The following is a 17,462-nucleotide window of genomic DNA, read 5'->3' as shown; positions in this document are numbered from 1 at the left end:
TATGTATAAGAAGATATATTTTAAATTCATTATAATGTTACTTTAATTTTTATAATAATGCTCATATGAGTGTTATTAAGGATACCAATTTATGCAAAATTGTATTATATATATGATAATAAATGTTTAAATACCCCCCAAAATAAGGTAATTTATCTAATTACCATAAACAAAAATATAATATTCTTTTAGTAATAATATTATATTATTATTCCATATTAATTTTAAATTGAAATTAATAATAATAAATATATTTTTATCTACAGATAATTGCTGTATATAGGGTTAAATAATTGTATTATCTATTTTAGTATATATATATATAAAACTAATATGATACCCCTTAACCCAGAGATTATAAATTATATTCCAGCATAATGGATGATTCTATAGTATGTAAACTTTTTGATATTATATTTCCTATAAACTTCATTAAGTTTTATTTTAATAATACTTTCTTAATACATATTTTTATCATTTTTTTTAAATGGGTTTTTAGTGTTCAAAATTTTATATTTTGAGGAAGTATTTACCCGATGAATTAGATGAAGAGGCAGAATTCGATCTAGAACAAATTAGTGATTTCCAAAATTATTGCCCTAATAAAGACTGCAAAAGTGAACTCGAAAAAATTACGATTGGATTTTTATGGTTACTTGGACAATGTTATTCTGCAATACAAAATAAAAAACATAATAAAAATAATACTAATACATTTATTCTATATATGATTTCATGGTTTAGTTACAAATTAAAGCAAAACTCAGATCACCAATCCACCCAAATAAACGATTTTTATACTAAACATGTAATAAATAATCATAAATATAAAAAATTTATAAAAGAAGCCTATACAATTGCAAATCTTAAGGAATTTATGAATGAACAAAATGATTTGCTGAATATTAATATTGAAGATCTGTCTAAATTTTATGGTGCATTCAAATTATTATGTAGTATGTATGATAATGTTGAAACGAATAATTATGGTACCACATTGTCAAATAATGTGAATGATTTTATTAAAAAATATAAAGAGCTCAACAATGACTATAATAATGAAGGTTCCCCACATCGTCAAATATTGTCTACTTTATCAACTGATTATAATAATTTAAAAAATAAATGTAAAGGTTGTACATCCCTTCCAGATATAACAGACGTTTCTGCACTAGCATCTGTAGATACATCAAGTTCGTCGATAGGAAATAAATTATTTACAGTTTTATCGATATTTGGTGCAATAGCATTTTTTTTAGGAATTTCTTATAAGGTAAATAATAAGGAATTAAAAAATATTTTCATTATATATATGAAAACATTAAAAAAAAAATAATTCGTTTACCGTTTTTATATTAGTATTCGCTATTTGGATTTCGGAAACGATTTCAAAAACAATATATAAGAGAAAAAATAAAAAATATAAAGAAGAAAATGAATCATTAATATATGATTCAAAGAGAGTGACTAATTCAGGAATATTAATAATGATTAATATATTTTAAGAAACTGTCTATTTGGAAATAAGTAATTTTTGATCACAATTTTTGCATAATTTTTATATAGTTTTTATGCTGTGGAACCCATATTCGGATTAGGGCTAAGTATTATATCTTTATTTAATTTTTTATAATTTAAACACTAATTAAATATATGTACTATACCCGTATATTTAATCACGAGATGAAATTCAAAAGCCTAAATATGCAACCAAAAAGGGGCATAATCTAATATGAAAGGGGTCACATATCATATTTTCCATAAAGTATAATATATACAATTGAGTGTTCATGCCGATTTAATATGATTAAAATAAAATGTCTATATTGTATATATTAATATAGATATTGATTATATATGAATTCATATTATGCTTTATCATAATTGCCTATATAAAAGTTTTTAATCTGTGGTTATATTGAATTATGTATAACACAATATGTTTCTTTGGTTGATGAAATATTTTATTTAGTAAAACTTATTATTTGTACCATATTGATTTTAATTTAAATCATGTTGTCCAACCGAACTGTAATAATAGATATTCATAAAATATAGATGTATGGAATATCGATTAATAATCGATAATGTAACACAGTTTATAACATTATTATTCTTCTAACATTTTTTGAAGTTGTAATTGTAGTTACTATTATTTTTTGGTATTTTACATTTGTATTAATATAAGTTGTTTTACACACTTAAATTTATTTATCATAAGGTATAATAATATATTAATCACTATTAATTTTTATGCTTTATAGTTCTGTGGTATAAATAAACTACATTTTTAAAGATTTAAAAAATAAGATATAAGTATATTAATAAAATTTCATGTCATATATTATTCTAATGATTATAAATAATATGATATATAGAACTCGTTATTATTATATGACTATACATATAATTTAGTAAAATACCAATAATTAATATTGAAGTATTGCTTTATTGTGGAAGATTCATACAATTAAATATTAATTTTATCAAAAAGACACATAATAATACATTATAAAGGTATCATTTTTATATATTTGTTAAAGACACAATTTGGGATATGTGGTTTTATATTATAAAAATTTGAACCCATTGTAGAATGGGTTAAAGACTCAATTCATGTTAAATTCCATTTTATTATTTCATATCAACGCATATTATATTATCATTATTTTACCATATAATTAATAAAATATAGAATTTTTAACAAAATATTTGAATGTGTATACATTGATAGCTATAACAATAAAATATATATGATAAAAATGAACAATTCAGAACATTTAGCAAATATTTATCTAAATTTATATATTAAAAAAGAAAATATATCTTATCTCTCTCCTCTTAAAGGGCAACATAACAACCTATTTACAAATATTTTTTTATTATACTTTAAAATTTGTATCAATACTTATTTATTTGTTAATATTTACTAAGTATTATTTTAAAAAAAATATACTATAAAACATATTTAAGCTTATAAATAGCTTAATAAATATGATTTCAGTTTTAATTTTTTTAAAGAATGGAAATTATGTGTAAAATAAAATATAAATTTCCCAATAAGGTATACATATAAATTGGAGTATATACGAATAAAAAAAGGTTATTTAATGCATTATTTTTTTTTTTAATTTATCTATATTCATTAAAAACAATATAAATTTATATAATTTGCATAGAGATATAAGCAACATAGTTTGAAAAACTATATTATATGTTATAAGAAACAAGTATATAAAAATTTATTATATTTTAAAAAATAACTATTTATATTTTTTAAAATTATAGTAATAATATATTTATTAATTTGTACACATTTACAGGCTCAGGGGTATATATCTATTTATTAAAACATGAGAAACAAATACGTATTTTTCTCTATTGAGACATAAATATAAGGAGATGTACTTTAAACTCATTACAAAATTATTTAAGTTTTATAATGGATATTATTAATAATCATAAATTTAAGCATAAATTATGTTATACATATGGCCAAAATATATATCTCCAATTTAAGGCAGCCTACCAAATTTTAATAAATTCTATATAAACTTACTATGCTGTTACTACTATATTATTACTTTCATTAATTTTAAATTAATACTGAGAATAAAATGTATTTAACTACAGATAATTGTTATATAGAGAATCCAAGTTTACGCCCCTATTTTGATGCAGTATATATGAAATTAATATGATGTACTTAATTTATAGTTCAAAAATAAATTTCCAATATGTTGACTAGTAAAGTGGTACATACAATTTCTTGAATAAAAATGTTTGTTATTACACATTTTTGATATTGTATTATATATAAATTAATAAGTTCATTTTAATAGACATTTTTATTTGATTTTTTAAAATGGTTTCTTAGTGTAAAGAGTTTGATACTTTTTGGAAGATTTTTCCCGATGATTTAACTAAATCTGGAGAATATGATTTTAAAGTTGAGGCGCTAAATAACTACTGCCCTAAAAAAATCTGTGAAGGTGATATCAATAAGATTCATGCTGGATGTTTATGGTTATTTAATAAATTTTATGGGAATAGTAATAATTTTTCAAGTAATGCAAATGGAAATATGAATATTGTTACATACATTATGACATGGATAAGTTATAAGTTAAATCAAAAAAAACAAGACGGAATTACCACATTTAACGATTTTTATAGTAAGCATATGCAAAATGTCGAGGAGTATAAAAACAATATATATGGTGTTACGGGGTATCAAAATTATATTGATCTTATAAATAAAAAAGAAAAATTGATGGACATTGATATTAGTGATATGTCTAAATTTTATAGTTTATTTAAAAAATCATGCAATATGTTTAATAACGCTGGTAAACAAGGCGTTGGAAAAACACATTTCGAATATACTAAAGAGTTTGTTGCTGAACATCAAAAACTCAATAATAATATTGGTACTGAAGACAGTTCATATAGTAAAATATTTTCTACATTATCAAGTGATTATTCTGTTTTGCAAAAAAGCGACGTCATTGGTACATCATTAAATTTTCCTTCATTATCAACAGAAAAAACAGCTGAAAATGTTGTTGCATCAAATTATAAAGAAACAAAAATAGTTTTCTCGAGTGAAACGGTAGAATCGAGTTCTAAAACTAAAGTATCATATTCTGATATAATATCACCAATCTTATCACTATTAAATAAATTAATTCCAATTCCACTTATATTTGTTGCAGCATTAATTTTATTAGGAATTGCATATAAGGTGAATAATAATTCAATTAAAAAATATATTCAAAACTGAGGAATTTGTAAATATAAATAAAATATACATTTTTTTTTAATTTTATATTAGTATTCGTTATTTGGATTTTGGAAACTAGATCAAAAACAATATTTAAGAAAACAGCTAAAAAAAAAAAGAAAAGATTGGATCATTAATATATGATTCGAAGAGTAGTGATTATTCCATGAATAGTAATAATGAATGATATATGTTAAGAAGCTGTCTATTTGGAAATAAGTAATTTTTTCATGATTTTATATAGTTTTTATATTGTGTGTCAGAGTTGTGTTTGTGGAATTCATATTCGTGGTAGGGTTAAGTATTATATTGTAATTTAATTTTTTATAATTTGATGTTATTTATTAGTTTAATGAATTATTTTAAATACATATAGTAAAAAAGTTATTAAAAATATGTATATGATAAGTTGTAGTTTTTAAGATTTATATTAAGTCTAAATATGTAAGAGAAAAAATGACGATGAAGATTACTATGAAAATGAACGAATAAAGTAATATATTTTTACAAACTATAAGAATTGCATTTCGTGTTAATATAAATGGTAAATGTGTTGAACTATACTATGAATTTTTGTATTTTATTGTTAATTTGTGATTTATGTAGAAATTTATCAAACATTGGAATCGTTTTGGCCCTAGAAAAGAACGCCGATTTAAATAATTACAATGCAAAATATGAGGAACTGCGGGAGAATGAATAGAAGTAAGGAAAAAACATGAAAACTGTTATAAATTGAAGAGATAGTAAAGTAGTAAATTGAGTTTATGAGAAAATGGAATTGTTAAATACATAGAAAGTTATGGAAGTTGATCCTGTACCATTTATTAATTTATTTTTTTTGTTGATTTTTTTGTTTATAAAAGAAAGTACAATTCTTTAGAATTATAAATTTAATTAATTGTTTTTGTTTTGTGTTCAGATTCTTTGGATCTGAATTTAAAAGTCTATATAAATATTGAAAAATTATAAATAAACTTATTAATATAAGTAATTTGGTTTATAAAGACAATTAAAAAATGCATTCTTGTGTAATATTATAATATAAATATATGCATTTTAATAATCTATATAAAATAATGTTGTATAGTCGATTCATTTGATTTCGAATTATAATTTCCTTTTCTATAATTCTAAAAATATATCAGTATTCATTATTTGGAATTCGAAAAGACTTCCAAAGATAAAATTTAAAATAGAAAAAAAGAAAGACAAAATAAATCATTAATAGATTATTTAGAGGATGGTGATTGATATAGTTAATGATTTTTAAGCTTAATAATAACAATGGGGGTTGTATAAGGATAATGAAAATAAGGGGAATAGTACCAGAAAATTACTAATTTATCTATTTTTACATATAAAAGGATTATCAATATTAATATGAAAAGGGATAATAAAGAAATATTTTTCACAAATTATAATGGTTATATTTATGTCGTTCACCAAAATAAATATATGCATCCTTATATTAAAACGATGTAAAGAAATTATATAGAAATCAAACTGTATTAAAAAATGTGGTTATGGCAATAATTTAAAATAGAAATCATATGTGAAAGCATATTTATTTTATTAATAATGTATTACAGCATTAAAATGATCAAAAACATTATGAGGAATGCACATTTATTTCTTGGAAATTATGACGGTTGATCTCAGAATATTTAGTATTTCTGATGAATGAACTATTCTAATTAATAAATCTTCAAAAATAGCGGTATTAATATTCATCTGTGAACAAAAAAAAAATGGAAAATATATAAAAGAAAATATTATAGTTTTGTGTGGGTGAACATCATATATTATAAATATTTACATTTATATAAATGTTAAAATAGGATAACAAAATAACAAAATAAATTGTGGAATAAAATTATTAAGTTATTAAAAATTTTAGATTGCTTACAGAGTTGAGATAGGTGATATCAACGCAATCGCTTTTTTTTTGAATTATAAATCCAGATAAGTTAACAAACATTTTTGTCAATTCTCCACTTATGACATCATATTCTGAATTAATTGTTGGTCTGAATAAGTTTGCACTTTCTACAATAGTGTTTTTATATTTTGTTTCATCACCAAGGTTGTAGTCATTTATATCTGATGATGCATAGACAATTATAGTTGTGTCGTCTGATACCTAAAAATGAATCAAAAATGTATATGATTTGTATAAATTGCACTATATAATGTGGAAATGTTCATTTTTAGAGGGATGTGCGAAAAAAATTGTTTCCTTACTTGAACTTTTTTAGCTAAAGCATAGTAATATCCATGGAACGATATATCATCATTTTTGTAACGGTGTTGGATCATCATTAAATTTGGAGAGTATGCACGTACAACTTTTTCTAAAAAAAAAATATATTTTTACACATATTTAAATTCGGGTATTACGAAATTTAACGACTAACAGATAAAAAACAATATTATAGGATATTGAAAATAATAAAAGATGAAATATTGGATATTGTGAATCGTATATTAAATTGATCGATTATTTGGTTAATACCTTTAACAATTTTATCACCAAAATATTTGGTATTTGGATTCCATATCATGCTTATTATATAATTATACTAATGAACAGGGGAAAAGTATATATATATGTAGAATTATTTTTTAATTTGAAATTAATTTCATGACTTAAAAATGTTTCTTCGTTAATTCATACCTTATCGGGATTTTTGACTTTATGATTAAATTTATAAATGGTTGTATTTCCTTGTTTCTTAGAATATTCAATTGAATCCTCATCGTGTTTACGATACAATTTGTAATCATCTGTACTTGCAGCATGCTGTTGTAATAAGAGTTCAGCTTCATTCATAAAATTTTCTGCTTCTTTAGTTTCTTTAGGATCCATACATACGTCGAAGGAGGGTTGTTCGGTTGTTTCTTTTAAATAATCATTGAGGAAACTAAACCTGCTTTTAATTTGTAAAGAAAAAAGATAAATGGATTTATAGACTGATATGTTTATTATTCAATATTATGTAGATATACATTTCCATAAATACGGATTATATTCTCATATATGGAAGATATAAATCCAAAATTATATTCGATACGAATATATACACTGTCATATGTTCTTACGTGTTAGATGATCGAATCAATCTTCGTATAGCTTCAATACCTACATCACCCTCACTTGCAAGGGCTTTATTGCTCATATATATGGATGAGATCAAAAGAGAAAAAAATATTTTAATATATCCTTTACTCATTTTCGATTTTAATAAACAAAATAATAATAAATTTATTATATTTTTTTTAGATTAAAAACTATAAATTAGGAATTCGAAAAGTTGTGTAAATAAAATTGAAATCAAAGCAACAAATATTCGAAAAAATAATAAAAATAAAATTTATTTAAAAAATAAAAAATATGTATTTAAATGTCAGTTTTTTATAACTTTATTATATTTATAAATTCAACATATTTTATATTTAATTAGTTTGGTTGCAAGCAGAGGATAACCGAAGCTTTCATAAATAACGAATGTGCATAATATTATGGGTTTTGGTTTATCAAATGTTATAATGATAAAAATAAATAGATTTAATTATATAATATCTTTAATGTTGCATTATTAATGTACAATTTTTTTATTTTATAGTTCTTTGAATTAAAACTAAAATATATATGTGGTGATATGTGGGGTTATATTTGCACATATGCCGAAAATCCTATATTAGCCTTTTCTGTGTTGTTTTACCTAGTAACAAACTAATAATTTAAAATATAGATTATAAATTTTAATGCAACATTTGATAAACATCAATTTAATATAATTATTGATGCATACATTAGTAAATGAACGACTATGATAGGAAGGATACTAAATTAATAATTATATTAAAAAATAAGCATGCTGTTTATTTTGAATTTAATTATGGTTTTTATATTTTTAAATATCAAAAGGATTTGACTTAATCCAAAAATTACAACACAATTGTGCATGCGTGTTATTTATAGTGCAATGCCACAATAATTATATTTGTCATTTCGTGATAAAATAGTTTAATAAAATTTGCATTATTGTAGCTCCCGTTTTATATTATTTTTTTATCGATATTAATCAAAATTTTACTATATTATATATTCTAATATAATTCATAAGGCGATAAAAATTGTGTATTTCTAGTAGTATTTATACATATTTTTTCCAAATTGATGTGAATTATAAAACATATTTTTCACTTATCAAGATATATAATATAAAATAAAAAGCTTAAAATACAAAAAATATCTTTATTTTTTAGTTACAATTTTCTCAGTGTTGAGGTGTTTATGGTTCTATTTCTGGGTACAAGCTGATTTAATTTGTTCATATTTAATAATATTTGGTTACCTGAAAATATATTAAATAAATATATATATAAGATAGCGATGGTATGTGATTCTTATGAGTTATATTTAAATAACCATAAACACATTGTTTTTTTAGAAGGCATGAATAGTATATTTATGTTAAAAGTTTCAAAGAGTTATTATATATGAGTAAAAGAAGAAAGAATTGATGACATTAATAATAGTATTTTTTCGAGGTTTATGTGTCTCGTTTGATTTAATTTTGAAAAACTTATTAGTTTAACATCTTAAATAGTATACATAAATAATAAATCGTTTGAATATATGGCATATCCCCCCAAATTTTAGCCTATAGATGATGTTTACGTTTGTAAACAAAAAAGAGTGATACGCATTAAATGAAAGGAATATGATAAATAAAAGATCTTCATAATTTATAACAGTTCTATTTGTAGTATTCAAAAAATTAATACATATTAATGCATTATAATATTAAAAGACAAAAAAAAATACATAAACTTTTTCAAAACGGAAAAATATGTTTTATGATGGTAATTTAAAAAGGAAATTCTGCATGGAAATAAATCTTTTTATTAACATAAATCTTCTAATATTACGGTGCTGAAAAATATATATGTTTATTTATGAAGTGACAAATAATCTAGAACTGTTCCAATAATGAATTTTTGTTAAATGGTACAATATTTATTAATCTAAGAAAAAAAAAATAAATGGATGAATATATAAAATGTTTAAATATTTTGCAATATATAGTATATATTATAAATATCTACATTTATTTAAAACAATATGTTTTTAACAAATGTTGAAATAAATTATTATGTTGTTAAAATATGTATATCGATTACAGATTCGACATAGGTGATATTAACACAATCGCCTGTATTTTCAATGACGTATCCAGCTAGGTTAACAAATGTTTTTTCTAATTTTCCATTTCTAATATCATCTTCAGAATCAATATCAGTTTTGAATAAATTTGCACTTTTTACGATTTCGTTTTGATATTTATCATTGGAAGGGTCGTGATCATTTATATCTGCTGAAGCCTTGACAATTATAGTTTTATCTTTTGATATCTACAAAATTAATAAAAATATATTGCATAAATTATTGTGAATAATACGAACAATATGATTTATAATGAAATAGACGAGGAAAGTTTTCCTTACTTCAAATTTTGCAGCTAAGGCATAAAAATATTTCTGACAGTCCGTAGAATTATCTTTGTAACGTTGTTGTACCATTACTAAATTTGGATTGTACACACGGACAACTTTAAAAAAAATAATAATTTTACATTATGTAAATTAAAATATTATGGATTTAAAGATATGGGAAACAATAAATAGTATCATATAGCAATGGAAATAATAAATCATGAAATATCGAATAAATAGTAACAATAATATGTTAATTTGACTAATTATTTATGTTTTGTATACTTTTCAAAAAGCCATTATTTAAAAAATTGGCATAATCGGGATCCCATGACATGCCTATTAGTTCATTATACTAATGGAAACAAAGAGAAATATATTTATATAAATTATAATAATTTTTTAATTTGGTTTATAACTTTAATATTGTTCGTTAATTGATACCTCATAGGATTTACTGGCTATATATTTCATTTTTTTAATATCTAGATCGGAATTACATTCTTTTTTTAATAAAAAAAAAGCACTATTACCATATCTTTCATAAATTTCATAATCATCTACATTTTCAGCATGATATTCTAATTGTCTTAAAGCTTCGTTCATAACTTCATCTGCTTTTATAGTTTCTTCTGGATCAGTACATAATAGGTGCTCGTTTTTTTCATATATTTCTTTTGGACTATCATTGATCAAAATGTACATATTTTTTATGTGTATAAAAATAAAGGTATTGTATTTACATTATAACATTGTTTCGATGGTGTATATTTAATATTTTCATAATGAAATATATAATATATATATATTGTTGTATTTTCTTACGTAAGATAATTATATTTTGATTCGAGTGTTGTAGATTTTCCTGGAGCAGGATCAGTTGCAAGGGTTTTATTATTCACATATAGGGAGATGCTTAAAAGAAAAAAAAAAATTTGAACATAAAAGTTATTCATTTTTAAACTTTACAAACAAAAAATTAAAATATATATTAGTATTTTTTTTAATTAAAAATTAATAACTCGAAAAGTTGCACAACATAATTAAAATTAAAGCAAATAATTTTCTCCAATAAAGTATAAAAAACAATTAATTATTTTAAAAAAATATAAATTATTTAAAAGAGAAATTTGTATGTTTTTATCAAATTTATAAGTTTAATATATTTTTTATTTAAATAATTCAATAACAGAAGCTTTTATAAATAATGAATATCAAACTGATTATTATTCATAATATCTAAAAATAAATAATTTTAATTATATTATATAAATGATATTTTTAGTATATAGCATTATGAATACACAAGTTTTATATTTTTATAATTGATTAAACTCAATTTAAAACATATAAAACATCCCATTACGCATGGAACTACATATATATTTACATTAATATATAATAGAAAAAAATGCGCATAGGATTACACATATACTATATTTATATATAATAGAAAGAATATATGTTGTTTTTACCTAATATAAAATTAATCATTTAAAATAAAAATATAAAAGTAAGAAAATAATATAAAAATATGTATTTATTTTAATATAATTTATATATTTACATTAGTAATTATATTCAAATAATTGTTTTCCATTATTTTCCATTATTTTCCATTTGTTTTACAAAATTTCTTTGATGATGCATAGTGTTTATTAATATAGAATACGACTATATTTTTAAATACTAAAATAATTAATTTAATCTGAGAAATTCAGTTAATTTTATATATTAATAATACTACTATAATAACAATATTTTTTATATCATCATAATAATAGTATGCTAAAATTTATATTGTGAGAATCACACATTAAGTGATTTTTTTTGTCACTTTTAATACAAATTTTACTAAACATTTTTCTAGCAAAATTGTTAATTTTATAAAAATTATTTATTGGTAATAATGTTGATGCCTATGTTTTTTTATAAATTAACACAAATTATAAATTCCCTTTTAATAGTAAAACATAGTATATATAAAATTTAAAAAAATACAAATAAATAAAATATAAAATAAAATAAAATAAAATAAAATATAAAATAAAATATAAAATAAAATAATGAAACATAAAGTTGTAAAGTCAAGAAGTATATATATATAATTAATTTATTTTTTAATTATAATAATCTTAATGCCGAAGCATTAATCCTTTATGGGTCAAGGTTATGTATTATGGGTTATTTCGTTCACTGAATCTTCGTTTTGAGTTAGGGTTCAGGATATACTGTAATTTAAATTTTCATAATTTGAACACTAATTAAATATATGTACCATCCCGTATGTTTAATCATGAGATGAAGTTTAAATATGCAATCCCAAAGCGGCATAAGCTAATGTGAAAGGGGTCGCATAACGTTTTTCCATAAGTTATAATACTTCTATATAATTCTATATAATTATTTCATATATATTAAATGTGGCAATATTATAACTTCGTATTATATATTTTATTGCGAAAAATTGGCTAACTATACATAAGAACTCTTATTGTCTATTATATAAGTTTTTTAACCCAGGGATATATTGAATCGTGAATAACACAATATATTTCTTTATTTGATGAAACATTTTATATAATAAAACTTATTATTTGTATCATATTTATTTTAATTTAAATCGTATTTTGATAACCGAACAGTGATAATAGGATTTATATGTGGCTGGGTATGAATTATAAGATGATTCATTTTGAATATTCATCTACATTACAATATATATTCGTATTAATACGTTGGTTTTTAAGATTAATTAAACATGTTACCAATATATAATAGTCATAAAATATCGACTGAAAATCGACAACATAACATTGTCTATAAAAGGCATTTTATGCATCTAACATTTTTAAGTTTTTAATTGTAGTTACTGTTTTCTTTTTGTATTCCCTTTACATTTCTATTAAAATTAATTAGTATTAATAGAAGTTGCTTTACACGCTTTAATTTATTTATCATAAGGTATAATAATAGATTAATCACTATTATTTTTTAAACACTATAGTTATGAGGTATACATAAATTGGAAATATACTATAAGCAGTTATTTGAAAAAATATAAGTATATTAATAAAATTTCATATCATATCTTGTTTTAATAATTATAAATAATATAATAGATAGAATGCGTTATTATTATATACCTATAAATATAAACTAGTAAAATGCTCTACCAATAACTAATATTGAAATATTGTTTTATTGTGGAAATATCATAATTAAATATTAATATTATCGAAAAGACACATAAAATACATTATAAAGGTACCAATGTTATATATTTTGTTAAAGATCCAATTTGGGATATGTGGTTTTATATTATAAAAATCTGGATAAATAGAGAAAAAGCTAAAAACTCAATGTTAAATGTCTTTTTATTATTCCATATTATATTATAGTATCATTGTTTTACCATAGAATTAATAAAATATAGAAATTTTAATAAATTATTTAAATACATATACATTGATAACTATAACAATAAAATATATAAGATAAAATGATCAATGTAGAACATTTAACGAATATTTATCTAAATTTATATATTAAAAGAGCAAAAATATCTTATCTCTCTCCTCTTAAAGGGTAATATAACAATCCAATTAAACATAGTTTTATATTATACTCTAAAATTTCCATCAATACTTATTTATGTGTTATATATTTAATATTTACTAAGTATGATTTAAAAAAATGCATTTAAAGACATATTTAAGCTTATAAATAACGTAATAAGTATGGGTTCATTGTTAATTGTTATTTCAACAGCGGAAAAGATGCAGAAAATATATTATTAAATTACCCAATAAGGTATATTTCTAAATTTAAGTATATAGTAATAAAAATAAAGTTATTGAAAATATTAAAATATAATTGGAGTGTATATATATTAACTAAAAGTAATATTAAAATTATGTAATTTGCATAGAGAATAGAGCATGCAACTTATTTTGAAAATACTATAATTTTAATAAAATATGGTATATAGTATTAGAAACAAGTATATAAATATTTAATATATTTAAAAAAATGACTATTTATATACTTTTAGAAATTATACTAATAATATAATTTTTAATTCTTTAGATTTATACAGTATTTAAGTTTTAGAAGGGCTATCATTAAAACATAAGATATAAATATATTCCTTCTCTATGTTCAAGCATACTTTAAATTCTTTATAAAAGTATATTAATTTTTATAATAAAGTTATACCAGGTGTTAGTAAGAACATCAATTTTTTTATAAAATGCAGTATATATGCATTTGATCAAAAATGTATTAATCAATCTTATATTTAAGGCAATTTAGTTAATTATCATAAACATAAATAGAACATTTCTTTAGTAATAATATTATTTTATTATTCTATATTAATTTAATTATTAAAAAGTTATAATATATTTAACTACAGACAGTTGTTACATATAGGGTTAAAGTATTTGCATCACATATTGGGGGTAACGTATATAAAATAGATGATTCTACTCAATTTCCAAATCAAAAATAAAATCCCATCACAATGAATGACAAAATGGTATAAGCATTTTTTAATAATAATAATTTCCTTTACATTTTTTATATTGTATTACATATAAATATCATTAAACTTTATTTTAATAAAATTTTCAATAATACACATTTTATTAATTGGTTTTAAATGTTTTTTTAGTGTTATAAGTTCTTTGCTGTAAGGAATTCGTTTCCCGATCAATTGAGCAAGGGAAATTATCAATTTAATAATAATTTTAAAAACACCTTTTGTACTGATATAAAATGTGAGACTGATATCGATAAAATGAATGCTGTATTTTTATGGTTATTTGATGCAATTTTTGGGGATTCGTATTCGTACACGAATTATGCAAAAGGTAATATCAATATTGTTGGATATATTTTGGCGTGGTTAAGTTATAAACTAAATCAGAAGTCACATGACAAGATCAACAATCTAAATGAATTTTATGACCAATATATAAATAACGATAAGGAGTATATTAAGGATATAAATAATGTTAGTGACTATAAGAGCTATAAGGATCTTATAGATAAAAAACAAGAGTTGATGAGTATTGATATTAAAGATATATCTAAATTTTATGATCCATTTAAATTATTATGTGAAATGTATGTTGAAATTGATGCAAACATTTCAAATTGCCAGAAATTTTTAGAAAAGGCTAAAGAATTTGCTAAAAAATATGATGATCTTAATGAAGATTATAATAATACTAAAGGTAGTCCATATAATCAAATATTGTCTACATTATCAAATGATTATAATAATTTAAAAAATAAATGTAATTCTGCTCAATCTATCAATTTCCCAACTCTTCCAACATATTCACGAAGATCAGTAATAAAACACACACTAATCTCAATTACATTTGTATTTGTTGCAGTATCAATTTTCTTGGGGATTTCTTATAAGGTAATTAATAAGGAAATTAAAAACTATTTTTATTATATATGCAAATTTTAACAAATAAATTGTATACTTCTTAACATTTTATATTAGTATTCGTTATTTGGATTTCGGAAACGATTTCAAAAACAAAAATTAAGAGAAAAAATAAAAAATATAAAGAAGAGAATGAATCAATAATATATGATTCGAAGAGAATGCCTATTTCAGGAATAGTAATAATGATTTATATATGTTAAGAAACTGTCTATTTGGAAATAAGTAATTTTTGCATAATTTTTATATAGTTTTGTGGTGTGGGTCAGGGTTGTGTTTGTGGAACCCATATTTGAGTTAGGATTAAGCGTTACATTGCATTTAATTTTATATAATTTGATAATATTTATTAGTTTAAGGAATTGTTTTAAATATGTATAGGATAAGTTTTAGTTTTTAAAATTTATATTAAGTCTAAATATGTAAGAAAACATGAGGATGAAAAGGAACGAATAAAGTAATATATTTTGATAAACTATAAGAATTGCATTCCGTGTTAATATTACTTAATGGTAAATGTGTTTGACTATGTCTTTTTCTATTTGATTATTAATTTGAGATTATTAGTTTATGGGGAAATTGATCAAACATTGTAATCAACTTGGTCCTAGAAAAGAGCGCTGATTTAAATAATTACAACGCAAAATATGAGAAACTGGGGTGGAATGAAGGGAAGTAAGGAACAAACATGAAAAAAGTTATAAATTGAAGATATAGTAAAATAATAAATTGCGTTATGAGAAAATGGGATTATTAAATATATACAAACTTATGCAGGCCGATCCTGTGCCATTTATTAATTTATTTATATTGTTAATTTTTATTGTTTATAAATGAAAAGATTATTCTTTGGAATGATAAATTTAATTAACTTATATTTTATGTCTAATTTAAAAAATATATAAATTTAAAGAATACTAAATAGTAAATTTGTCTATTAATATGAAGAAGTATTGTGTATATATGATACATGTCAAAAGTTTGTTTCATATTTTATAATAAAACGTAAAATAAATTTGCTATATGATGAGATTCTCTATTATAACTGAATTATAACATTTATTTGTCTTTAATTATTATTTATAAATGTCAAAATATTGTATTGTTTAAATACAGAAATTGTTTTAACATTTGTTAAATAAATATGATGAAAATAATAGTAGCATTAAGTATATTTCATTTTCGATTTGAGATAAAAATAAATTGGTATCTCTTTCAATATATTGGTTCTATATGTATTGTTTTTTGAATTACACTTAAAAATACGAATACTTTATACTATTTTAATAGAAATAATATATTTAATGTTATATATTCATAGATGTATTTATAAATAAAATGGTTACACACCAATTTATGAAATAAACATTTTTACAAAAAAGTGGTAAATAAAATATAGAATACTATTAACCAGCATCAAACATTTGAGAAGTATAAAAATATGAATGTATTTAGATGCAAACAACAACTGTTGTTAATTGTTTTTCATATGTTTGCATATATTGATTTACAATACATATGTATATAATATTTTATTACCACAATTAATATATACTAATTTTCTTGTAGACAAACGACAATAGAAAAATATAAGTTTATAAAGTATCAAACATATATTAAATGATCCTTTAAATTATACTAAAGACTTATTTATATAAAAATATGCAAAAAATATATTTAAGGTTGAACTTGTTACATAAACTTATTTGTTTA

The 17,462-nt window shown here is 21.1% G+C and overlaps 5 protein-coding genes across 5 annotated transcripts; 3 read left to right on the top strand and 2 right to left on the bottom strand.

The window, feature by feature from the left end:
• Nucleotides 1-377: 377 nt before the first annotated feature.
• PY17X_1203200 (PIR protein) lies at nucleotides 378-1,446 on the top strand (the record flags this gene model as incomplete). The annotated part of the gene is made up of 3 exons (XM_022956687.1): nucleotides 378-392; nucleotides 500-1,273; nucleotides 1,360-1,446. 3 exons carry the CDS (start codon nucleotides 378-380, stop codon nucleotides 1,444-1,446), a joined length of 876 nt encoding a protein of 291 aa, XP_022812550.1.
• A 2,291-nt stretch (nucleotides 1,447-3,737) lies between these two features.
• Nucleotides 3,738-4,927, top strand: PY17X_1203100 (PIR protein; the record flags this gene model as incomplete). The annotated part of the gene is made up of 3 exons (XM_022956686.1): nucleotides 3,738-3,755; nucleotides 3,878-4,744; nucleotides 4,835-4,927. 3 exons carry the CDS (start codon nucleotides 3,738-3,740, stop codon nucleotides 4,925-4,927), a joined length of 978 nt encoding a protein of 325 aa, XP_022812549.1.
• A 1,485-nt stretch (nucleotides 4,928-6,412) lies between these two features.
• On the bottom strand, nucleotides 6,413-7,962 carry PY17X_1203000 (fam-a protein; the record flags this gene model as incomplete). Its single annotated transcript, XM_022956685.1, has 6 exons — nucleotides 6,413-6,517; nucleotides 6,693-6,926; nucleotides 7,028-7,137; nucleotides 7,299-7,365; nucleotides 7,461-7,716; nucleotides 7,886-7,962. 6 exons carry the CDS (start codon nucleotides 7,960-7,962, stop codon nucleotides 6,413-6,415), a joined length of 849 nt encoding a protein of 282 aa, XP_022812548.1.
• Nucleotides 7,963-9,793: 1,831 nt separating this feature from the next.
• Nucleotides 9,794-11,241, bottom strand: PY17X_1202900 (fam-a protein; the record flags this gene model as incomplete). Its single annotated transcript, XM_022956684.1, has 6 exons — nucleotides 9,794-9,817; nucleotides 9,974-10,204; nucleotides 10,298-10,401; nucleotides 10,571-10,640; nucleotides 10,730-10,967; nucleotides 11,111-11,241. 6 exons carry the CDS (start codon nucleotides 11,239-11,241, stop codon nucleotides 9,794-9,796), a joined length of 798 nt encoding a protein of 265 aa, XP_022812547.1.
• A 3,569-nt stretch (nucleotides 11,242-14,810) lies between these two features.
• PY17X_1202800 (PIR protein) lies at nucleotides 14,811-15,893 on the top strand (the record flags this gene model as incomplete). The annotated part of the gene is made up of 3 exons (XM_022956683.1): nucleotides 14,811-14,825; nucleotides 14,961-15,719; nucleotides 15,807-15,893. 3 exons carry the CDS (start codon nucleotides 14,811-14,813, stop codon nucleotides 15,891-15,893), a joined length of 861 nt encoding a protein of 286 aa, XP_022812546.1.
• Nucleotides 15,894-17,462: the final 1,569 nt, after the last annotated feature.

This window comes from Plasmodium yoelii (assembly GCF_900002385.2).
Source record: "Plasmodium yoelii strain 17X genome assembly, chromosome: 12".
Lineage (NCBI taxonomy): Eukaryota > Apicomplexa > Aconoidasida > Haemosporida > Plasmodiidae > Plasmodium > Plasmodium yoelii.
The sequence above is the reverse complement of the archived record's forward strand: the minus strand, read 5'-3'. Positions and strand labels throughout refer to the sequence as shown.